The 24,549-nt window shown below is 54.4% G+C and overlaps 1 protein-coding gene across 1 annotated transcript in view; it reads right to left on the bottom strand.

The window, feature by feature from the left end:
• Nucleotides 1–6,650: 6,650 nt before the first annotated feature.
• DLL3 (delta like canonical Notch ligand 3) overlaps nt 6,651–24,549 on the bottom strand; it is a 298,037-nt gene continuing 280,138 nt past the window's right edge. The window contains exon 9 of the mRNA XM_030544684.1: nt 6,651–6,890. Within this exon, the coding sequence (XP_030400544.1) occupies nt 6,885–6,890 (6 nt within the window). The 3' untranslated portion in view covers nt 6,651–6,884. The remainder of the gene's footprint in view (nt 6,891–24,549) is intronic.

Below are 24,549 nucleotides of genomic sequence, written 5' to 3'. Positions count from 1 at the left end.
TCATACCTGGATCGGTGCCCTAGGAGGAAACCCATCCCCTGCCCGTAAACCTCACGCATGGCAGCAGAACTCAGCGTCTTTCTCCTTCCAAACCTGATCTCAGGTAGTGCAATGTGGGGTCTATGACACACAATGGAACAGTTCTGAGGCCATGCAGCAGAGAGGAGTATTGAACACACACACACACACACACACACACTCTCCCTCCAGACCTGAGATTAGAACCCAGGAGTCCTGACACCCAATTTCTCTAACTCCTAGACCCCACTCCCCTTCCAGAGCTGGGATTGAACCCTGCTGCTCTAATCACAAGACTGCCAGCCCAGGACTAGAACCCAGGTGTCCTGGCTCAGCCCCCACCACTAAGCAGTAGCACACAGCCATCCCCCAGTGAGGCCCGGGTCCCATCCCTTGCTGTCCCCCCCGTGGCCCTACACTAGAATGATTCTAGCTCCGCTGTGGGGTAGCATCTAAGCCATGTGTTGACAGCTGCTGGCTGTAAAGCGCTGCCCAGGGGGCCAGAATCAGCTGCAGCTTCCCTATGGTTTCCTCATTAACACTGGGCTGTGTGGGGTCAGGGAGGTGAGGAGAGCTGGCTCCATGGGGAGCTGGGGCGCGCGGGGGGGGGAACCTAAACAAGGGGGTCAAGGGGGTCAGGGGAAATTAAGCCATATGGCAGTTCAAGGAAGGGACCAGGAAAGTCTGGGCATCACCAGAGTACATCTGCCTGACAGTCACACTGCCCGCTCTAACCACTAGCCCCCACTCCCTTCCCAGAGCTGGGGTAGAACCCAGGAGTCCTGACTCCCAGACTCTCCCCTGCTCTAACTGCTAGACCCCACTCCCCTCTCCGAGCTGGGAACAGGAGCCAGGAATCCTGGTGCCCAGTCCCCACTGCTCTAACCACTAGACACCACTCCCCTCCCTGAGCTGGGCATCCTGGCAGGTCTTCTGCACTGTTTCATAGCAGTACATCTGTCCCCCCGCCAGGAGGGGGATTCCCATTCGCCTCTGTCCCAGCCCCTTAGCTCCAAAGGCCAGCAGGAGCTCAGTGACTTCCCACAGCTGGGGGGTGGGGGAGACCCCAGCCCAGCAATAATCTGATGAACAAGCACCTTCCCTTCCACCCTCACCTAGCAGACTCATTACCCCCCCACCTGCCAAGATCAAAGGAATATTCCCACCGGGCCTCGGTTTCCCCGCATTATGGAGCCCAGCAAGCCATGGGCAGGGCATGGAGTGGGGGGTGGAGGATGTGTCTTAAGTAAGCACTGGGCTGGACAGGTCAAATGTGCCCCTCCCCGCTCCATCTCCCCTTGCCCATGAGATCATGAGATTCTAAACTGGGGTGGGGGCAGGGTTGGTGAGTAAATTAATTAATAAGAGCCCTAATTCCTACCCCACCTCTGCTCTAACCACTGGACACCACTCCTTGTTCCAGAGCTGAGGACAGAACCCAGGAGTCCTGGCTCCCAGTCTCCTGTTCTAACCATTAGACCCCACTCCCCTCCCCTCCCTGAGCTGCAGCTAGAACCCAAGAGTCCTGGCTCCCAGCCCCCCCAGCGCTCACCACTTGCCAGGTGCTCTGAAGGTCACGCAGACAGGAGGAAGCAGCTCCTTTTCCTCACCCCCGCGGCCCAGCTTCCCGAGCCTGCACTGGGATGGCTGTGGGTGTTTGCAAAGGGTCACGTAGCTGCTTCCGCCACCTCCCCCCAGCCCCCCGTGCCACCAGAGGAGGTCAGTGCGAGGTCCCCCCCGGCTGGGGTGGGGTGCTGAGAGCAACGCTGGGGGCCAGGCAGCCCTCCCAGGACTCCTGGGGTCTGAGCCAGAGCTGGGCTGCAGGATCGGGGCCGTGCCAAGCTTGCCCTGCCTGAGGATCCAGAGGGAGCCCAGACCCGCTGGGGCTGCTCCCTGCCTTCTCGGGGGATGGGCCTAAGAGCCGCCAGCCCTTGCCACTGGCCCCGGGTTCTTGTCCCCGGGCACCGAGGCCTTGAGCGACAGCAGCCAAGTGTAGGGTTATCGTGTGGCACAGAGGGGTGAGCCCAGGTGACTCAGCCTCCCACCTCTGGGCCTTTCCCTGGGGTACTGGGGGTCCCAGCCCCCCACCTCTGGGCCTCTCCCTGGGGCACTGGGGGTCCCAGCCCCTCACCTCTGGGCCTCTCCCTGGGGCACTGGGGGTCCCAGCCCCTCACCTCTGGGCCTCTCGTCATGGCACCGGGGGTCCCAGCCCCTCACCTCCGGGCCGCTCCCCGTGGCACTGGGGGTCCCAGGACCCCCACTGGACTGTGGCCCCAAGGCACTGGGGCATGCTGGCCCCATAGCCCTAGCCATGCCCCCGTCACAGTGGGGGGGTGTCCCAGCACTTTCCCCTCAGAGTCGGTGCCCCGTGGCACTGGGGGGGATGCTGCCCCTCCCCCCAAGAGCACCAGGCTGATCCCGAGCGCACAAATCTGGCTGGCCGGCTGTGTGTGCTGAGCACCCTGCCAGCCTCCCGGGATACCTGCCCTGAGAAAGGGCTGCTCCTGGCAAAACCTTAGCCCCCTTGGCCCTGGCGGGCTGTTTTTTCCTGACCGCGCCCTAAGGTCTCTGCCCTGACTTTTGTTCAGCAGCCCCCGGAGGCTTTCCTGTTTTCGGGGCCGACTGTGGGAAAGCGGAGCTGGGAATGCGTGTGTGTGTTTGTGTGTGTGACTGTCACCTTCACACAAAGAAACACAGGCGGATGTGCTGGGGGTGCGGAGTGGGCAGACACAACGGCACAGCCGGAGGAACCCACTGAAGCCACGACGCTCATAGTCGGTACATTTCCCTCCCCCCACCCCCCCGGTAGTTGCTTTTCTATCAAATGCCTTTTTGCACAGACATTAGACCGGGCAGAGGGGCCAGACTGAGCCTGCACCCCGGCATGCACCCCTCCAGTTCAGGCAAGTTCCCCCAAATACATGAGCTGCCCCTCTTCCCTGCTGGGGGTTGGGAGAGGGGCTGAGTGTCTCTGTTTTGCCAAAGGGGGAAGTTGCTCCCGGAACTACACTAAGACCCCCTGCAACTCGTTACAGGGATGGGCTAGAGCAGTGGTCCCCAACCTTTTCATCTGGCGGGGGCGACGCCTCTCGATGACGCTGCTTATCAGCGGCAAGCAATGTCATCGAGAGGCGTTGCCGCCGAAATGCCGCTGAATTTCGGCAGCATTTCGGCGGATGCTTGACTGCTGGCCAGGACGCGGGTGCACCATGGCACCCGTGGGCACTACATTGGGGACCCCTGGGCTAGAGAGTAGCATGAACTTTTCACCATTTTCCAGCATCCGGGTGTTGGTGTGTGTGTGTGTGTGTGTGTGTGTGTGTGTGTGTGTGTCCGCTCTCACTGCAAGGGGCGAGCCCCTCCCCCACTGAGCCCCCACCCCACCCTCTGCAGCACACCGCCCCCTAGCACTGCACTGGGGCCTTGGGGGTCAGCTCTGGCTGCAAGGGGAGAGCGCCCCCTACTGAGCCCCATTTGGCTCCCTGCAGCACAGCGCCCCCTAGAGCCACACTGGCACATCAAGGTCAGCCCTGACTGCCAGGGGATAGCGCCCCATATTAAGCCCCTCCTTCCTACTTCCTGCAGCACGGCGCCCCCTAGTGCCACAGCGGGTCTGAGGATCAGCACTGACTCTCCAGGGAGAGCGCCCCCTACTGATCCCCCCATCCCTGCATTCCCTAGCACCGTGCCGGGGCCAGAACTGACTCCAAGTGCAGCCCACCCAGAGCTAACTCCATGCCCGACGGTGCCTGGCTGGGCTCGCGTCCCAGCACTGAGCCACGCCGAGCCCCAACAGACTCCCAGCTTTGCCTGCTCCCACCAAAGGCGGCTGCCGAAGAGACCCGGGAGCAGGATGTGGGGGAGCGGCTTTGAAGTGGAGCTTGCGCAGCTTTGCCCTGGGCGCCTCTTGCAATGTACCTGCTGCAGGGTGGCTCCACGCCAGGGTGAAACTGGTGCGGACAATGGGCGGAAATCCATGAAACTGGCTGCAAACCCCCCCCGAAACAAAATCTGCCCCCTTTGTTTTGTTTTGTGTGTGGCTTATTTGTCTGCAGCTTCCCCAGGGCGCCGGGATCCTGCGGGCGAGCCCTGCTCCACCCCTTGCGTGGGATCAACTCCCAGACAGAGCCCCGCATGCCCCTCTGTCCCCCAAACACCCCCATCCTCTAGCAGAAGGCAGCTGCAGCAGTCACGGAGCCTGGTTGGTGACGAGACCCAGTGACTGAGCTGCCCCCCTCCAGAGTGGGGGAACTGGTGGGGAGGATGGTGTATGGGTATGATGCAGGGAAGACTGCCCTGCCGCTGCCCCAGGTAGTACCTGCTCTGGGGCTGCCATTTCCCTGGTGCTAAACCCACAGCATGTGGTGGCGAGGCAGCAGGCCTGGTTGGTTGACTCGGACCCCCATCCCAGCTGGGCGGAGAGGCAGTGCCATTGGAATGGAAGGCACAGACTGGACCTAAAGGTGGTGCCAATCCCTTAACAAGGCACCGACGGGGGGACCAAGATTGGAGGGTGAAGCCCCACCTCAGGGCTGTGCCCAGATGCTGCGTGTTTCCCTGCTCAGTTACACTGAGGTAAACCCAGACTAACTCCACAGAGAGTCATAGTTCTGAGACCAGGGGCTCATCAACCCTGGTATCTGATCTCTATAGTGGCCGGTCCCAGCTGCTTCAGAAGAAGGTGCAAGACGCACCCTCAGGGAACAATGAAGAGATAATCTCCCCAGAGACGAAGTGTCTACCTGACCCCAACCAATTACTGGGTTGTCTTTTGCCCTGAAGCATGAGCACATAGGTCTGCGTTTTAATCCTTCCTAATGTAACTGGCTATTCCCATTATCCAGAGAAACCTCAGATCCTGATTTGAACCCTGTTAAATCATGTGACAGTGAGTTCCACAGGCCAAATCCTTTTGTCGGTTTAAAATCAGTTGCCTCTCCGTTTCACTGAATGGTCCCTTGTTCCTGAGTCACGGAAAAGAGTGAATGAAAACACGGTGTCTACCTTACTAATCCAGTCAGGGTGTTCTGTGGCTTTATCATCATAATCTTTCACTCTTCATCAGTAAATCTCAAAGCGCTATAGAAAGGAAGGCAGTATGATTATCCCCATTTACAGATGAGGAAACTGAGGCACAGAGGGGCGAAGTTACTTGTCCAAGGTCACCCGGCAGCTGAGCCAGGAATAGAACCCAGTGCCCCAAGTTTCAGTGCTGTATCCCCTAGGACACGCTGCCTCCCATGTCCCTGTTATATATCTCCTCTCTAAACAGTCCCCGTCTTTTCAATTTCTCTTGATATGGAAGTTCTCTCAGGGTGTTTAACAATAGATTCCATAGAGAGATTCGCAGATTCTCTTAAGGCCAAAAGGGACCACTGTGATCATCTAGTCTAGCTTCCTGCATAACTCAGGCTGGAGATTCCCCAGCCCGTGAGTCCTGCTTCCAGCCCATATCTTGTGGTCGACCTAGAACAGATCTTTTCTAAATAGACACTGAATGTTGGCGGAAAGACTCCAGCTGATGGAGAATCCAGCCCTTCCCTGGGTCAGTTGATTAAAGGGTTAATCTTCTCTTCCTCCACTCTTAAAATCTGTGCTGTATTTCCAGTTTCAATTTGTCTGGCCTCAGCTCCCAGCCACCGGATCTCACTCTGCCTGTTTGCAAGATTAAAGGGCCTTCTAGTATCAAATCTCTTCTCCCCTTGTAGATACTCGTAGACTGTGATCAAGTCATCTTATAACAGCAGAATCTGCCACTCAACCTTCCACCAGCGTTACAGAAAATCAAAGTAGATCCATCAGAAAAACAAAGCATCAAACTGATTTTTTTTTCACTGAGCAAAATAGATATTTTATATATTTCTTTTGAGAGAAAATGGGGACATACAAAAATGTAAAAGGAAAAAAAAAATCCGGGAAACAGACAGGGATATATGTACAGGACACTTCTTATAAATATACAATATATACAATTTAAATATGTATATAGAGTATCTCCAAAAAGCTTTTTGTACACGGCACTTCTTTTGTTTTAAATTAAAACAAACGCAGTTTTCAAATAATAATAATTAAAAAACCATTATAGATTTTTCTCCCCCCCCTCAGCTTTGTAACGCTTTAAAGAGTCGTTCCCATCCCCTTGCGCCATTGGTTCCTGAAAGCAAAAGAATCCATTAGTGGAGCATCCCGTCTAAGCGCCTCCCTTCCAACCCATCTCTGGCACACAAAGGGCGTCGAGAGCTTTTCGCCATGTGGTCTCAGCACGTGGCTCCGCCCCTTGCACGGGGGAGGGGCTTATCCCCATCCGCCGCTCTGATTGGCCAAGTGGCAAGGGGAGGGGCTTCCTTTCTTCAGCTCGCCAGAGAAGCAGTCTGAGACAAAACCACAGCATTAATATAATAATAATAATAGTAATAATTAAAAAGCCAGGGCAAAAGGAACAAAGAGTCCATTCCTGGCAGCCCCCTGCTGGAAAAGGACCGGCCTTTTCTGACTACTGCTCTACTGTCTTCCTGATGCATCTCCAGTGCAACATCCCCCCCTCTACTTTCCAATTCCCCCCCCCAACAACTTCCCGCCCCCCAAAAGAGACATCCGCACCCCCTCCACAGCCAACTTTCCACCTTCCAGACCTTCCTCTGTTCCCTTGGTCCCCCCCCACCCCCAACTCACATAGCAGCAAGAATAAATATTAAATATTTTTCTCTTTAGAAAACAAACAGGAGTCGATATTTATAATCTATAGATTAAAAAATAATTGTACGTCGTCCGCCGCTGATCCAGGCGTCCAAGGAGGCGTCTCTGTAAACATTCTTTAGCGGGGCGGGGGGGACGGAGCCACAGGTCCAAGGTTGGGGGGGCCACTTTTAAACCTAGAAATGAACAAGAACGGGGGACGAACGATTAGGGCAGACGGTAACCGGCTGGGAGTTAAAAGGCCCTTGCCCCGCCCCCTCCCGCACCACCCTGGCCAAGGAATCCAGCCCAAGCATGGGACAAGGGGTCTTGGTTTGGTGGAGACCCCAGCCCTGCGCATCTTGGTTCATAAACGTGCAGGTGGGGTGCTGGTTGCATCCTGTCCAGATGTTGGGTCTTAGGGATAACCAAAGAAGTGACTCTCTGATTCATAGAATCATAGAATATCACGGTTGGAAGGGACCTCAGGAGGTATCTAGTCCAACCCCCTGCTCAGAGAAGAACCAACTCCAACTAAATCATCCCAGCCAGGGATTTGTCAAGTTGGACCTTAAAAACCTCTAAGGAAGGAGATTCCACCTCCTCCCTAGGGAACCCATTCCAGTGCTTCACCAGCCTCCTAGTGAAATAGTGTTTCCTAATATCCAACCTAGGCCTCCCACACTGCAACTTGAGACCATTGCTCCTTGTTCTGTCATTCCCTCCCTTCCATGTGAATCCTGTCCCCAATTCAGGACTTCGATGGAGCACTGCGGATCTACACCAGGTGGGCACGGGACTTTACGTGAGTGGGAGTGGAGCAGAGCTGATGGGTTCACCACAGAGCCACTGACCTCCCTGCAGAGGCCTAAAGCGAGATGCTCCCATGTGTCAGTGTTTACACCCATGCAAGGTGGCTGTCAAATGTTCCCACTGGGGAAGTTGGTGGGTGCCAGGAAGGACGTGGGGCAGGGAAGACAGCATGGAATGGAGCCTGGAAGTCACCTGAGGACGTGTCACAGCCTGGGTGGTGGGGCACATGAAACGCACACAGAGCGGCGGAGAGGGTGAATAGTTCGTACGGAGAAACGAGGAGGCACTTAGAGGTATTATGGTAGCGCCCAGCCAAGAGCAGGGCCCCTCTGTGCTCGGTGCTGCCCACGCACACCACGGCCCCAAAGAGCTCCCAGGCTAAGCAGACCCTCCCACTTTTACAGCGAGAGTGAGGAAGTGATTTGCCAGAGCCCATTCATGGAGTCCGTGGAAGAGCTGGCGATAGCAACTAGATCTTCTGCCATGTTCGTGGCATGTGATCAGACCCCTGGGAAGCACTGTGGGGCGTCCCATCCAGCTGCTCTGGCTCTGTGTAGCACATGGCGCATGGTGACCCTGCTTAGCAGACGCCTAGGGACAGCATCTCTGTAGGTGTCTGTACGGTGAGTAGCACAGCGGGTGCCCTGATGAATTGGGATAGTCTGGTGTCATAACAATAGTAATAGCAATAGCACCTTTCATCAGGAGGCCTGGAAGCCCTTTACAAAGAAGGTCAAGATCATTAGCTGCATTTTATATATGGGGAAACGGAGGCATGGATGTGGGGGAGTCACTTGCCCAAGGTCACTGTGACCCTAGAAGTCACTCAAAGCTAACTATACCTCATATCAGGCATGACACATTCATTACCCCAACCCAGTGTTGTCCCAATATGTCTCTAAAAGGTGTCCTGTGAGGTACCGTGCGTAAACTGGTGACACGCTGGGTCCCAAAATCATGGGGCAATGTATGTACGGATTATGTACCACGACTTATAGCTGTGTGCTGGAGGCAGAGCATAAATCCAGCCTGCCCTGTCCGGCCCCATTGCAGGCAGAGGAGAATAAAATACATTTACATGCAAGGTAAAGAAAACCATCAAGCTAACAAGCAGTGGAGGAACATGCTGGGGGACAGAATCTGCACCCCAAGAGGTCCTCCTGCCTCTTGACACAGAGACAATGCCCTTCGGGTAATATAAGAGGAGCAAAAAGACATTTCCTTTATCTGTTGCTTAGGGGACTGAGGGGCCAGCAGCCCGTGAGCCTGTGAAAGTTGGATCCTCCTGACGTGACGGGCAGGAGATGCTGCTAACTTGTTGTGAGACACTCATTTAGGCAAAGACATCACTTGCTGGAACTCACGGCTGGTCACTAGAAAGCATGTGCTGTTCGTACCCAGACCTGTCTCTTTTTCTCTCACTTAATATCACTTAAATCTCCGTTCTTTGCTAATAATGTTTTACTATAAACCTGAAGCTCTCAACCAGGGTCCGCGGGCCCTGAGCAGGTCTCAGGGGGCTGCCAAAATAAATCAGAGCCCAGGGCCAACGTTAGACAGGGCAGAAAGCCGAAGCCCAAACCCTGCCCCACATCTTGACTGAATCGTTGAGCAGCACGAGCAACAAGTTTCACACAAAGTCAGTTTTTTAATTTCAGGACCTCCAGTTTCCTTTTCTTTTTTATATTCTAGATGAGTGTCTGTTTAACTGTATAAAGATCCATTTCAGCTTTTAATCTACTGGACGCATAGGCGCTGACTTATTGGTTCCTGATGGGGGTGCTCGACCCTGCCCCCTCTCCATCCCTTCCCCCAAACCCCCGCTGCCTCTTCCTGCCCTCGTTCCACACAACCCCCTCCAGCACCTCCTGCTTGCCGCGGAACAGCTGATCATGGTGGGTGGGAGACGCTGGGAGGAGGGGAAGGTGCTGAACCGCAGGGCTGCCAATGGGTGCTCTGCACTCACGATTTTTTTTCCCGTGGGTGCTCAGGCCCTGGAGCCCTGGCACCTATGACTGGATGTGCCGAAAAACGGATGCTGGGGCAGAGGTGAGCTGTGGAGTTTTTACAGCACGTTGCGGGGGGCTCAGAAAGGAACAGGCTGAGAACCCTGCTTTAAACCGTCTCAGGGCCAGAATATTCAAGTAGGTGGGATTCCAACTTGCACTGTCTCTTTGGAGGCAGCGATTTGAATTTCTCTGAGTGCTGCAGCGAGAGGGACTGGACGCCGCTGGCAAGCTCACGAACCAGGGATCGCTGTCTGTTTCCTGCCGGGCAAGGCTGGCCGAGTCGCGGAGCGTTCGCTGGGGGAGCAGACATACTGGCGTGGCTGGGACACACAACCGTTTGCTAACTCAGGGGCTTACAGCTCTGGCTGCCCTGAGCCAAGCATCACGGCCACCCAGCAGGCCAGTGGCAGAACCCAGGTTACTGGAGTCCCAGTCCTCTAGCCACTAGGCCACACTGCCTTGTGATAACCGCCCCCTCTCCCCGCTTGCACGTGTCCCATGGGGGAACCCGTCCACCACCGCTAGCAACGCTTGACAGCACATGACAGCACTGTCCCTCAGGGCAGAGAGAAGAGCCCAGGCTCCGCTGGGATGCATCTAAAAGCTCCATGGAGGCTGCTGGACCCCGACCGGCCCTGGGGTTCCCTCGGCCTCCCTAGCCTGTTATCGCAGAGCAAGGCCTCCCTCACTCCCGGCTTGGATCCCAGAGCCGTTACCTCCCCTGGGCCATGCTGCTAATGAGCAGGGCCCAGTCCACCTTGTTAGGCCTCCAAGAGCCACCGGCCTGGGTCAGCCCCCTGCCTAGCAGTTAATCCTCCCTGCGAAGTGTTGAAGAGAAGCAACCCTGCCAACTGTCACACCTAGGGTGACCAGACAGCAAGTCTGAGAAATCCGGACATAGGGTGGGGGGTAATAGGAGCCTATATAAGAAAAAGACCCCAGAATTGGGACATCTGGTCACCCTTGTCACACCCAGAGCCCATAGCAAAGCAGGGAACTGAACCTGGGTCTCCTCACATAGTGGCTCGCACCCGAACCACTGCACCACCCTCTCTGAGGCAGGCACCATCCCTCAGAGAGAGCAAAGACCGGCAGGCTTCCCAGAAGATTCAGGGGGCCTGGGGCAAAGCAATCTTGGGGACCCTTTCTGTAAAAAAAGTTGCAATACAATAGAATACTATATTCTCATGGGGACCCCTGTGGGGCCTGAAGTCTGGGGCAAATTCCCCCCCCCCTTTGGGTGGCCCTGAAGACCAGGCAGACCCTGGACAATGAACTACTCCCCCCAGAAGCTGTTGTGACATCCCCTCTGCTGCGCCTGCTGGATGGACAGAGGGCCATTCAAACCAGTACGATTCTTAACAATTCAGCCTGGTGCCATCAGGCGAAAGGGCCGCAGCGTGAGAAGGGTTAATGGGCACCAGCTGATTGAGTGGGGCAGCGTGTAACAGCTGGGTCTGAGTGAAGGTTCTCGCCCCTCCTGGCTGGCTAAAGCAAGGGAAGAGGCTAGGAATGATCTTCATTCGCCCTTCCCTGGCTGGGGACGGCTGGGGATCTTGGTGCAGCAATGGTGGACGTCATCCTCGGCAATGCTCTGCCACTTCCCAGGCTCGGGCTCTGGGGACTGGAATCTGGCCAGGTTTCTCCATTCGCAGCCTTCCGCATAAGATTCATCGATTTTAGGGCTGGAAGGGACCCCTGGGATCCTCTCGTCCGATCTCCGGCATAGTTGCGGCCACAGGGCTTCCCTGAAGTAACTCCCACTTCAGGTCCAATGGTTGCGGGTGAATCAGCGCGGATCTTTTGGAAAAATCTCAATTCAAAAGCTTGCCCATGACAGAGAATCCACCCTGCCCCATGACACTTGTTCTAAGGGACAATTGCCTTCACTGTACCTTGTTTCTAACGGGGATTTGTCTAGCTTCATCTTCCGGCCACTGGATCTTGCCCTTGGCCTTGTCCCTGTCCTGGGGTTAGCCATGGGGCCTGATCTCCCAGCTGCTGGCTTAGGGGGGCCTCAGAGGAGCCTGGTGAGAGAAGCAGATGGGGAGACCTTACAGGAAGCCAGGTCTCTAGCCCCACTGCATCTCGGTGGCTGGCAATCCCAGAGGAAATCAAACAGCACTTCAGCTGAGATGGCAAAACTTCGGAGGGTAGAAATCCTCAGCGATTTACAGGTAGAAACCAGCACTCGGTTCTCAGCGCTTCCCTATGCAAAATTCCCAGCTGCATGTCAGCCTCCCACAAGTTTTGGGGCACTTGGGTCTTTTCATTATACTGATGGGGGAAGGCTGCCGCTGAGATCCACCTTCTCTCCAGGTGCACAGCGGTGACATCTGAGCACACCTGGCTGCCAGACCTCAAAGTTTGGTTTTTGGTTCAGACCCATCTCAGGTCAAAGGGCTGCTGAGAAGGAAGTCAGTCCAGCTGTATTTCATTGGATTTCCAGTCAGGGGCGCCTTATCAGAGTGATACTGGCCCAAGACTCCTGCACTGTCAACTCAGGGGAGGAGAGAGTTTCAGAAATCAAGGACAGCATCAAGCCCTTGTGTACGGACTTCTTGTGAGTCCAGATCCAAGCCCAACGGGTCCCAAGAGGGGCCAAAGCCAGATTCCAACACTGCGAAGCACCTGGAGATCATATTTCCTGTTGAGATCACAATTAAAACACACCCCTTTAGACCTCTCGCTCCATTGCTCCATGGTCAGGCATGTGCAAGGGTCTCCCCCAAACAAGGGGGGAAAAGTTTAGCCTTGGAAAGTCTGGATCCTGGAAACTCTGGCTTGAGAGGAGAGACCAGGTGCTTGTGCCCTAGAGCAGCGGTTCTCAGCCACGGGTCCGGGGCTCCCCTGGGGGACCCCAAGCAGGTTTTAGGGGGTTCACCAAGCAGGGCCAGCGTTAGACTCACTGGGGCCCAGGTCAGAAAGCCAAAGCCCCATTGCATGGGACTGAAGCTTGAGGCCTTGAGCTCCACCACCTGGGGCTGAAGCCAAAGCCTGAGCAGGTTAGCTTCACGGCGGCCCCTGTGGCATGATGGGGCCCCAGGCAATTGCCCGGCTTGCTACCCCCTAACGCCGGCCCTGGCGTCTATATGCAGAAAAGCAGTTATTTTGGCACAGGTGGGCCAGGGAGTTTTTATAGCATGTTGTGGGGGCCTCAGAAAGAAAAAGATTGAGAACGCTGTCCTAGAGATCTGCCTACCTTCATGGTCCTGGCTTTAATGCCCTTGGAACTGGTGTGGGTGACATCTAAACAAGGTGGGGCATCTACTGGAGATGTCTGTGCGCACTGCCAGCAGCCCAAGAGTCAGGACGCTTGTCTACTGACCTGCCCCATTTGGGCACAGCGTCACCAGCGCTCCCAACCGTGGCGCTCATCTTTGACTCTGCGTCTTTCCTTCTCCCCAGAGCCTGCATTGGCATCCCCCAGGGGCAGCTCCAGGCCCCAGCACGCCAAGTGCGTGCTTGGGGTGGCAAGCTGCGGGGGGCGCTCTGCTGATCGCCGTGAGGGCGGCAGGCAGGTTGCCTTCGGCGGCATGCCTGCGGAGAGTCTGCTGGTCCCGTGGCTTCGGTGGATCTCCCGCAGGCGTCCCGCTGAATCCGTGGGACCAGGGACCTCCTGCAGGCAAGCCGCCGAAGGCAGCCTGCCTGGGCAGCAAAATACCTAGAGCTGCCCCTGGCTTCCCCTACAATCCACCCCTATGTCTCTTGCTAGCCCTTGGTCACCTCTCTCCTTGACTTCTGTGACCTCCTCTTTTCTGACCTCATTGCCTCTTGATCTCTCTCCCCTCCAATCCATGCTAACTGGAGATAGCCTCTCCCCACTGATTGGACCTCATCTTCCAATCACTTCCACTTTTTTCATCAAATGTAAGGCCAGAAGGGACTGTTAGATCACTGATTCTGACCTCCTGTATCTCACACACCTGAGAAGTCCACCCTGATACCCCATATCGAGCCCATGAACATCTTTTCCTATAAAGCACCCAGTTTGGAAATGAAGACATCAAAGAGAGGGAGAATCCATCAGTTCACTTGGGAGTTTTAACTGCACTGGTCAAAACAAATTGTGCCTTATTTCTAACTGGAATTTGTCTGGCTTTGACTTCCATCCATTGGTTCTTGTTCTCCGCTACATTAAAGACCCCCCTTAGTACCTGGTATTTTCTCCCCATGACGATATTTAAATATTATATTTAAGTCATCTCTCAGTCTTTGTTCTGATAAGCTACACGGGCTGAGCTCTCTAAGGCCTGGTCTACGCTACAGAGGTAGGTCGACGCGAGGCAGCTTTCGTCAGCCTAACTCTGTAAGTGCCCCTGATGTAACTCACCTGCTGTGCTGATGTAACAACTCCACCTCTGCGAGAGGCTAGCACATGGGCCAACGCAATGTCAGTGTAGACACTGCATTGCTTACGTTGACCATTACTGGCTTTCAGGAGCCGTCCCACAATGCCCCACACTGACAATTCAATCGGTGCAAGCATGCCTGGTGAGGACACACACTGCCGGCACAAGGAGCGTCGTGTGGACACACAAAAGTGATTTAATCCCTGCAGTGGCTGTCGGTCGACTTAATTTTGTAGTGTAGACTTGGCTGAAGTCTCTGACTGCAAGACATTTTCTCCAGCTCTGAAGTCAGTTTTGTAGCTTTTCTCTGCCCCCTTGACAATTTTTCAACATCCTTTTTAAAATGGCGATGCCAGAACCGGTGTCACTATTCTACTATCAATCTCCCCAACACTGTGTAGAGGAGGAAACTTTCCCTCTAGCTGTACTCACTGCTCCCGATTATTTGTCCAAGGATCGTGTTAGCCCTGTTTGTCACAACATCGCACTGCGCGCTTCGACTTCGAGTTGGAATGACCTGCTCCAATCAGCTGATGTTTACCAAACACCCTTCTTCTCGAACACAGAAATTCACGAACTTCCCTGAGATAATGACCACAGGCTGCTGTGTGTCTGGTCTGGACTGCAGCCTCTTGTAGGTTCAGGCTCTAAACTTGATGGGGAAGGGACTGTGAGGAAGGGCATGTATTCTCTGCCCAGTCACCGCACCACACCCAACACACCCAATGCATTGAGTAGCAACACTGTGCACTGTATTTGATGGCCAGTACATCAAATAGCAAAGCTGTCACGCTCAACGCAATCAGTGCAAAGCTGCCATGCCCAACTCACCGAGTAGCAATGCCATCACACTTAGCAGCAGGTAAGTATGCCCAGTGGTCTGTGATGGGATGTTAGATGGGATGGGATCTGAGTTACTGCAGAGAATTCTTTCCTGGGTGCTGGCTGGTGAGTCTTGCCCACATGCTCAGGGTTTAACTGATCGCCATATTTGGGGTCGGGAAGGAATTTTCCTTCAGGGCAGATTGGCAGAGGCCCTGGAGGTTTTTCGCCTTCCTCTGCAGCATAGGGCACGGGTCACTTGCTGGAGGATTCTCTGCAGCTTGAGGTCTTCAAACCACAATTTGAGGATTTCAATAACTCAGACACAGGTTAGGGGTTTGTTACAGGAGTGGATGGGTGAGATTCTGTGGCCTGCATTGTGCAGGAGGTCAGACTAGATGATCATAATAGTCCCTTCTGACCTTAAAGTCTATGAGTCTATAATTCACCGATAGCAATGCCATCACAAGCAACTCACCGAGTAGCAATGCCATGGGACCCAACTCATTGAATAGTAATGCCATGACGTCCAACTCACCGAGTAGCAAAGCCATGGCACCCAGCTCACTGAGTAGCAATGCCATGACATCCAACTCCCCGAGTAGCAATGCCATGGTGCTCAACTCACCGAGTAGCAATGCCACAACACCTAACTCACCGAGTAGCAATGCCATGGGACCCAACTCATTGAATAGCAATGCCATGACGTCCAACTCACCGAGTAGCAAAGCCATGGCACCCAGCTCACTGAGTAGCAATGCCATGACATCCAACTCCCCAAGTAGCAATGCCATGGTGCTCAACTCACCGAGTAGCAATGTCACAACACCTAACTCACCGAGTAGCAATGCCACGATGCCCAGCTCATTGAGTAGCAATGCCATGGTGCTCAACTCACTGAGTAGCAATGCCACAACACCTAACTCACCGAGTAGCAATGCCATGGTGCCTAACTCATCAAGTAGCAATGCCACGATGCCCAGCTCATTGAGTAGCAATGCATGGTGCTCAACTCATCGAGTAGCAATGCCACAACACCTAACTCACCGAGTAGCAATGCCGCAATGCCCAACTCACCGAGTAGCAATGCCATGGTGCTCAACTCATTGAGTAGCAATGCCATGGTGCTCAACTCACCGAGTAGCAATGCCATGGCGCCCAACTCACCGAGTAGCAATGCCGCAACGCCCAACTCTCTGAGTAGCAATGCCATGGCGCCCAACTCACCGAGTAGCAATGCCGCAACGCCCAACTCACTGAGTAGCAATGCCATGGCGCCCAACTCACCGAGTAGAAATGCCACGGTGCCTAACTCACCGAGTAGCAATGCCACGGCGCCCAACTCACCAAGTAGAAATGCCACGGTGCCTAACTCACCGAGTAGCAATGCCATGGCGCCCAACTCACCGAGTAGAAACGCCATGGCGCCCAACTCACGGAGTAGCAATGCCATGGCACCCAACTCATTGAACAGCAATGTCATCACGCCCAGCTCACCAAGTAGCAATGCCATGGTGCCCAACTCACCAAGAAGCAATACCATGACACCCAACTCATCAAGCAGCAATGCCATCATGCCCAGCATACAGAGCAGCAAAGCTGCCATATTCAACACGTAGAGTAGCCATGCCATCATGGCCAACTCATTGAGGAGCAAAGCTGCCACTCTCAACACATGGAACAGCAATGCCAGAGTGCCATCATGACCAATTCCTCATGTAGAAAAGCTGCCCTGCTCAATGCATGGAGTAGCGATGCTCGCCGTGGGATTCCAGATCAGTTAGTCACAGATAAATGGCCACAATTCACAAACAGCTGCTTTAGAACGTTCTCTTTGATAGGTCAGTTCAAGCTCACCCAGCCAAACCTTCACGACCCACAGGCACACGGGTTAGCAGAAGAATCAATGCAACTAGCAGAGACCTTGATTTTGAAATATGGTGGGATCCCTACTGAGCACCGGTGGAATATCGCCATGCTGGGTGCAGCACTTTGGTGGATCACCAGATCAGAAACTCTGGAGCAGAGCAAACACTCCAGGACCTCCATACGGGTCCTTTGAACCCAAACCGTCACCTCTTCTCCCATTACTCCACACACCCCATTAAAGAATTCCTCTCCCTCCCTGCCTCTAATGCCCTTCAAATCTTTGAAAACTGCTTCAGGGTATGAAGCAACCTCCAACTATAGGATGAAACTTCCCCTCTGGGCAGGTTATTCCAACGTTGCTCATCAAGGGGTGTTCTGGCGTATGGGATTAGCTAGACGGTCATCAGGCCTGATCTGGCAAAGCAATTCCTGTGTTCCTACATTTTGCCTGACCCTCAGCTTTAAAGGACTTGGTCAATGGAAATATGAACTGGGGAAAGAAAAATCAGCTCCTGGATTGTTCTGCACAACACTGATTTTTGATTCGTTTCCTAGTTTTGTTTCTATATGTTTTTAATACCGGTACGTTGAGCAGCCTCTGGTTGCTTCACTTAGTTCCAGGGAGAGTGGGGTGTGTGTGTTGGTTTTCCCACCAGAGGAAAAGGAAAATTTGGATAGAGGAATGTTTTCCATTGCAAAAGCTGAAAGTTCTGATTTTTTTTCCCAGTTGCAGAAATCTTGGAACATGAAAAACTGAACTGCTGTGCAATCTAACAGAATGGCCAATGCTTTCCTGAGACAGAAGGATTTGGTTCCAGTTTGCAACAAGTGAATCTGCTCTTTACTCCCAACCCCAAGGTGTCTGGGGTCTCTTCCAGTCCCAACCTCCTCTACACACCCAGCCCAACTACACTATGCAAAATCCAAACTCACTCTCCCCTCCCTAGAGTTCAGCTTTATTAAATCAACAATCAGGTAACAAAGTTGATCTCAAACTTTCTTCCCAGGCCAAGCTGCCTCCTAGGGATCCTCCCCAGGACTGCTCAGCCCACACCCTAGGTCCTCTGTCCCCAGGAAGGTCCTTCCACCTGCCCTGCCTCCAGGGAGAGTAAAAGAGCCATCAGGAGCAACGAGTCAGCAGAACCCACTTGACCCTTTCCCAGCAGGATCCCAGGTTTGCGTGACTGCTACTGCTGAGTTTATCTCAGACCGTAGAGGCTAGCTTTTAAATCCAGAGGTCCCAGGTTCAGCCCCTCCAGATGGCCCATCCTGGGGTGTTGTCCCATGTATACAGCACCTACCCCAAAGGGGCCCTGCTCTTCAACAGTTACCATAGTAACAGTGCAAACCCTTGCCCGCCTACTAGTGAGAAGGCACAGTCCATTGGACCCCAAGTTCCACAAGCTCATCCACAGCCGCCGAGAGGATTCAGGGGGCCTGGGGAAAAGCAATTTTGGGGGCCCCTTCCGTAAAAAAAGTTGCAATACTCTAGAATACTATATTTTCGTGGGGGCCCCTTTGGGGCCCGGGGCCTTGGGCAAATTGCCCCACTTGCCCCCCCGGGCAGCCCTGAGCTCATCCCTGAGAGAGGACACAGCACTGCTCTCCTGGGAGAGAACACGTCAGCCCAGGTCTCTGCAAGGCCAGGGTCTGCAGGGGGATAAAATGGAGGTGGTGGGGGTGTGATCAAGGAGGGTCTAACCTCCCACTGCACAAGCCACTCCATATCCGGTGCCCTCCAGGCTCCGAAGAGAGCCCTGGGCTGACAGGTTTGCCATACCCAGCTCCCCAAGCAGAGATCAGAGAGTACACCCTTCCCCATGCCCTGTGGGAAGGGGGTCGGGGGAAGAATCATCCCCTGGATACAGGCCTTTGCAGCTGAGCATTGCAGGACCCAGCTGTGATCTCTCTCCTAGCCTTTGACAGAGGCCAGGCTCACCTTTAGCACTTCCAAATTCGTCCCTTCCCCATCCCCAGGTGTTGCTGCTGCTGCTAAACCCTGCTGCATCCTCTCCATAATCTACCTGCTCCTCACCATTCTTTGGGCTAAAGGCCTTCGGCCAGACCCAGACTGATTCCTGCAATGGTCCCCTCTAGGCCTGTTCAGTCTCCTCGTAATGCATCATCTCTGGCTGGTTGGATTCCACCGGGCCAGTCTTCAGCTCCCTCCTTCTCTGGCACCCTCTCAGATCCCTGCTCACTCCCTCTCTCTCTGCTCTTATTGGCCCTCGCTCTGTGCAAGCTGCAGGACTCATTCCCTCCCCCTTCCCTGCCTAGAAGCCCCCATCCTCTGCTCTGGCTTTTGGTTGCTTCCCGCATCTCTCCACTAGCTAGTTGTCCTGAGAGTTGCTCTGGGGAGAGGAGGGCGGGATCCGCAAATTTTGCCATAGGGTGGTGGACTCCATCACATGGTGCTTGGTCTTATCTGTCTCCAAGCTGGGCTGCTTGGTCCCTGCTCCCCCAGGCACCTGGTTTCCCTGTCCAATCTCCACGACAACTCCCCCGCCAGTGGCTGGCTGCTCCAGTCCCAGCAGGCAGCTCCAGTCCTGTTATGCAGTAGCCCTGAGGATTGACTTTCTCCTCTTTGTCTCCAGTTGCTGCTCCAGGCCTGCCAAGAGCAACCCTGGCAGCTGTAGGAGTAGCTGGAAACAGAGAGCAGGAGCCAGCACTTTGGGGAACAGCCAGTCCCCCACAAGTGCCCCTCCATGTGCAGCCCATACATCCAGAGAGTCCAGGGCTTCATCGGGCACTCCTGCTTTGACCCCCAAAACCTCCTGTAACAGCTTAAGGGGAATTTGCCCCAGGCCCCCCCATTTGACAGGCTCCCCAAACCAGATAATGTTGAGATCTGGCACATGGGTATGCAGGGCCATTTGGGTTTGGCCTGGCTCTGTCTCCAGAGGGACAAATTTGAGTACCGTTGCGACCCTGAGTGCTAGGTTGCAAAGCCAATGAAATTTGGCCCATCTGCTCCTCAGTCTCAATCTATGGTGGGGCAGACGCGTCAAACCTGAGCGGGTTGCACCCTGCTTTAGCCCCTTCAAATGTCGGGAAGAATGGCGCAGCCTAGGCAAGTGCCATGATTGTGCCAAGAACTTCCCTCATTCAAAATGGCCACCACTACCTTCTACTGTTCCCAATGGGAGCGAGGCTATGGGCTGACCTTGTTCAAAATGGCCACCACCGCCTCCATCCATTCTCAGGGGAAGCGGGGCCACGGGCAGACCTTGTTCAAAATGGTCGTCATCACCGCCTATTGCTCCCAATGGGTGTGAGGTCACAAGCTGACCTTGTTCAAAATGGCCACCACCGCCTCCCACTGTTCCCAATGGTCCATCTAGCCCAGCCCAGTGGTCTATCTAGCCCAGTATCCTGTCTTATGACAGTGGTAACTGCCAGGTGCTTCAGAGGGAATGAACAGAATAGGGCAATTATCAAGTGCTCCATCCTTGTCATCCACTTCCAGCTTCTGGCAGTCAGAGGTTTAGGGACACCCGGAGCATGAGGTTGCATCTCTGACCATCTTGGCTAATAGCCATTCATGGACTGTCCTCCAGGAACCTCTCTCATTCCTTTTTGAATCCAGTTATACTTTTGGCCTTCATAGTATCCACCGGCAATGAGTTCCACAGGTTGACTGTGCGCTGGGTGACCAAGGCCTTCCTTTTGTTTGCCTTCAACCTGCTGCCTGTTCATTTCACTGGGTGACCCCTGGTTCTTGTGTGACGTGAAGGAGTCAATAACACTTTTCCTAATCACTTTCTCCACACCAGTCATCATGATATAGACCTCTGTCATATCCCCCTTCAGGCGTCTCTTTTCCAAGCTGAACAGTCCCAGGTTTTTAAATTCCCCCTCATATGGAAGATGGTCCATCCCCCTAACTATTTCTGTTGCCCTTTGCTGAACTTTTTCCATTTCTAATAGACCTTTTTTTGAGATGGGGGCGACCAGATCTGCACACGGTATTCAAGGTGTGGACGTACCACGGCTTTATACACAGGCAATATGATATTTTCTGTCTTATTATCCGTCCTTTTCCTAATGGTTCCTAACAGTCTGTTTGTTTTTTTGGCTGCCGCTGCACACTGAGTGGATGTTTTCAGAGAACTCTCCACAATGACTCCAAGATCTCTTTCTGGAGTGGCAACAGCTAATTTAGACCCCATCATTCTCTCTCCCCCAATGGAAGTATGGCTACGGGCTGACCTTGTTCAAAATGGCTGCCATCGCCTCCTACCACCCTCAGTGGGAGCATGGCTACAGGCTGCTCTTTGAAAATGGCTGCCACCTCAGCCCCCCCCTCCCCGCCTAGGCGTTTATCATCCGGACCCAGCCCCCTGGTATCTGAGTCCCACCCGGCCATGGGCTGGATTTGTGACAGGAAGTGGCCCCAGGGTGATGCTGCTGCTACCACTGACATTTTGGCTGGGGTGGGGTATTGGAAAGGAGATGAGAGGACTCCGGGGTGGACGGAGGCATGGGGCAGTCCTGCTGCATCCTATCCAAACGTGGGGAGCTCTGCTCAGAGAGGGGTTGGGGTAGGACCCCCTTCTCCCTCCCCTCTCCTCTTCCTCCCACATTTCTTCTCCCATCCATCCTCCATGGCCCCAATTCCCCCCACCCAATTTCTGGGCCAGTCACCCCCTGAGCACTGCCTGTCTCTTGCACTATATTCGGGGGTGCCCCTTCCCGCCGGGCCAGGCCTGAGACTGGGGTGAGGGACCGGAAGGCGAGAGAGATGTTTGAGGTGAGGGTTTGCTCTGGGCAAAGGCCCGGGGTGGGGCTATTCCTGCCAAGCCAATTGGCCCAGACCTAATTAAAAGCCTCCTTGCCTAATTAGCACCCCCTCTCAGTGACCCTCATTCCCTACAGTAAAGAGGGGAGCCAGGGTGGTTGTGGGAGGATGGGAGGGCAACATACAGTTATCTGGGGTGTGCAGCCATCAGGATAGGGTTGCCACCTTGGCAGTACAAATAACGGAAACATCTGCCTGCTCCACCATGTACACCCTATAACACTGACCTCTCACCCAGGGCCCTGTCTCCCTCAGCCCCTGTGGGCTCCTGCTCCCGGACCTGCTCCAGGCACCAACTTTACCAAGTGAGGTTGATATGAGAAAACTGGCTCTGTGGATGAGGGGAAAGCAGTGGATGTGTTGTTATTCCTTGACTTTAGCAAAGCTTTTGATACCATCTCCCACAGTATTCTTGCCGGCAAGTTAAAGAAGTATGGGCTGGATGAATGGGCTATATGATGGACAGAAAGCTGGCTGGATCATCGGGCTCAAAGGGTAATGATCAACAGCTCCATGTCTAGCTGGCAGCCGGTATCAACTGGAGTGCCCCAGGGGTCGGTCCTGGGGCCGGTTTTGTTCAATATCTTCATTAATGATGTAGAGGATGATGTGGACTGCATTCTCAGCAAGTTCGCAGAGGACAGTAAACTGGGACGAGTGGTAGATACGCTGGAGGGTAGGGGTAGGATACAGAGGGACCTAGACAAATTAGAGGATTGGGCCAAAAGAAACCTGATGAGGTTCAACAAGGACAAGTGCAGAGTCCTGCACTTAGGACGGAGGAATCCCCTGCACTGTTACAGCCTAGGCAGCAGTTCAGCAGAAAAGGACCTAGTGGACGAGAAGCTTGATATGAGTCGACAGTGCGCCCTTGTTGCCAAGAAGGCTAACGGCATTTTGGGCTGTGTAAGTTGGGGCATTGCCAGCAGATCGAGGGACGTGATCATTCCCCTCTATTCGACATTGGTGAGGCCTCAACTGGAGAACTGTGTCCAGTTTTGGGCCCCACACTACAAGAAGGATGTGGAAAATTGGAAAGAGTCCAGCGGAGGGCAACAAAAATGATTAGGGGGTTGGAGCACGTGACTTATGAGGAGAGGTTGAGGGAACTGGGATTGTTTAGTCTGCAGAAGAGAAGAATGAGGGGGGATTTGATAGCAACTTTCAACTACCTGAAAGGGGGTTCCAAAGAGGATGGAGCTCAGCTGTTCTCAGTGGTGGCAGAGGACAGAACAAGGAGCAATGGTCTCAAGTTGCAGTGGGGGAGGAGTAGGTTGGATATTAGGAAACACTATTTCACTAGGAGGGTGGTGAAGCACTGGAATGGGTTCCCTAGGGAGGGGGTGGAATCTCCTTCCTTAGAGGTTTTTAAGGCCCAGCTTGACAAAGCCCTGGCTGGGATGATTTAGTTGGGGGTTGGTTCTGCTTTGAGCAGGGGGTTGGACTAGAACCTCCTGAGGCCCCTTCCAACCCTGATGTTCTATGATTCTATGATTCAAGCAGGACAGAGCCTGCCAGATCCACCCTGCTCCTGCCCAGTACTGGCCCCCACAGCCAGTATCTCATCCCGAGCCCCCCTGTTCATGCAGCTCCCAGGCACTCCAGAGCTGAGGCTGCTGCCCCACGGCTCCTCTTGCTCGAGCCATGATAGACTGAGGGGGCTAGCAGGGCTGTCACTGACCCAAGGCTTTTAAAGTCCTGGGAAGACACAGATTTACCAGGCTAGCCACCTAAATATAAAAAAAGGGACAATCCTGGGAAAACCTGGCCAGGGGGAGGAGGGAAAAGCCAATGGATTAGCTCAGTTTGTATCCAAGATGGCAGCAAGGTGGGCATAGCTGCCCTCACTGGAGAGAGGTCGCTATCCATCCCAGAGGCAGCAGAACCCAGCCAGGGTATGTCAACACGGCATTGTAAACTCAGGTCTGCAGGCCCTGCGCTTGTGCACTGGCTCTTTCCAAGCCCGCTCTTGAGCATCCACACTGCACCGGGTTTACAATTGCCGGGGCCAGGTCTCATGGCCAGGCCTAATGCATCCACACTGCACTGCACCGACCTACTGACTCTGGTCTGCGGCTTGAGCTGCAACCACACTGCAAAATGACAGGGCTTGGACTAGAGTGTGAGCTGGACTTGGGTTCCTTGGGTGGGTCCTAGCTCTGGAGTGCTTGCTGAGCTGGGCCAGGCAGATTTGTGTGGGGATGGAAATGGGCATTGGGCTCAAACCTGAGTGTGAGTCCAGGTTTACACTGCAATGTAGACACACCCCTAGAGGTCTCACAAGGCCTCCCATCAGCATCCATACCAGACAGACCCTCTTCCCTTTACTAGAAGGTACAATTAAACCTCTTTCCACTGAGGGTAGAGGGAGAGTCACGGGCTCCCCAAGGGACCTGGAACTCCCCCCCAAAACAGCCCCCCCCCAGATTCCTCCTTCAACTGCTGCTGTCTTTCACCATCTCCCCCCCACAATTCCTCGGTGTCCTCCCTCTCCCAGCTCTGACTCCATCACATGTAGCCCCAGCCCTGTCTGGTCTTCGCTATGCTCCAGAATCCCTCGTGCTTGACATGGGCACTGTCAACGCTGTGCCAAGGCTCTGCGGCAGACGGCAAGGAAAAGACAGCGGCGATGCAGGAGGAAAGGGTAGCTGAGGAGAGGGCTGGAGCAAGGGGCTGCTGAATGAGGCAGGGAAGAGGAGGGGTTTCTGTGGGCGGATGGGGCTTTTCCCCTCTAGGGGGTGCCAGCTTTGATTGGGCTCCAAGGCGAGGGACTGTCTGGCTCTGAAGTGGGGGAGAGGGTATGGGGGATATGAGGCCTTTCCCTTCCCTCTAGGGGGGCTGGCTGCGATCCAGGCCCAGGGTTGGGGGGACTGGCTGAGTGAGGTGGCTCAAGGCCGTTCACCTCTAGCCCAGCTCTTCAGTCTCCTACAATCGGAATCTGCTGGGGGGGGGGCTACATGCAATGAGTTTGACAGGACTCAGCCAACTTCCTGGCAGACAAATGACCTCCTCAAACCATTCTGACTGACACTTAGGCCCCTTTGCTGGCTACCACAGCGGAGAGGCCAGCAGCTGAACCGGCTCTGGAGTCCAAACTCTCTTCTCGCCTCCCAGAGCAGGGCTGAGGCTGGGTGTGCGTGGAGAGTGGGCCCTGGCATTGCCCCGAGCTGTACTGCTGGGAGGGGCCTGGAGA

This window comes from Gopherus evgoodei, unplaced genomic scaffold (genome assembly GCF_007399415.2).
Source record: "Gopherus evgoodei ecotype Sinaloan lineage unplaced genomic scaffold, rGopEvg1_v1.p scaffold_34_arrow_ctg1, whole genome shotgun sequence".
NCBI lineage: Eukaryota > Metazoa > Chordata > Testudines > Testudinidae > Gopherus > Gopherus evgoodei.
This window is presented reverse-complemented; position numbering and strand designations above follow the sequence as displayed.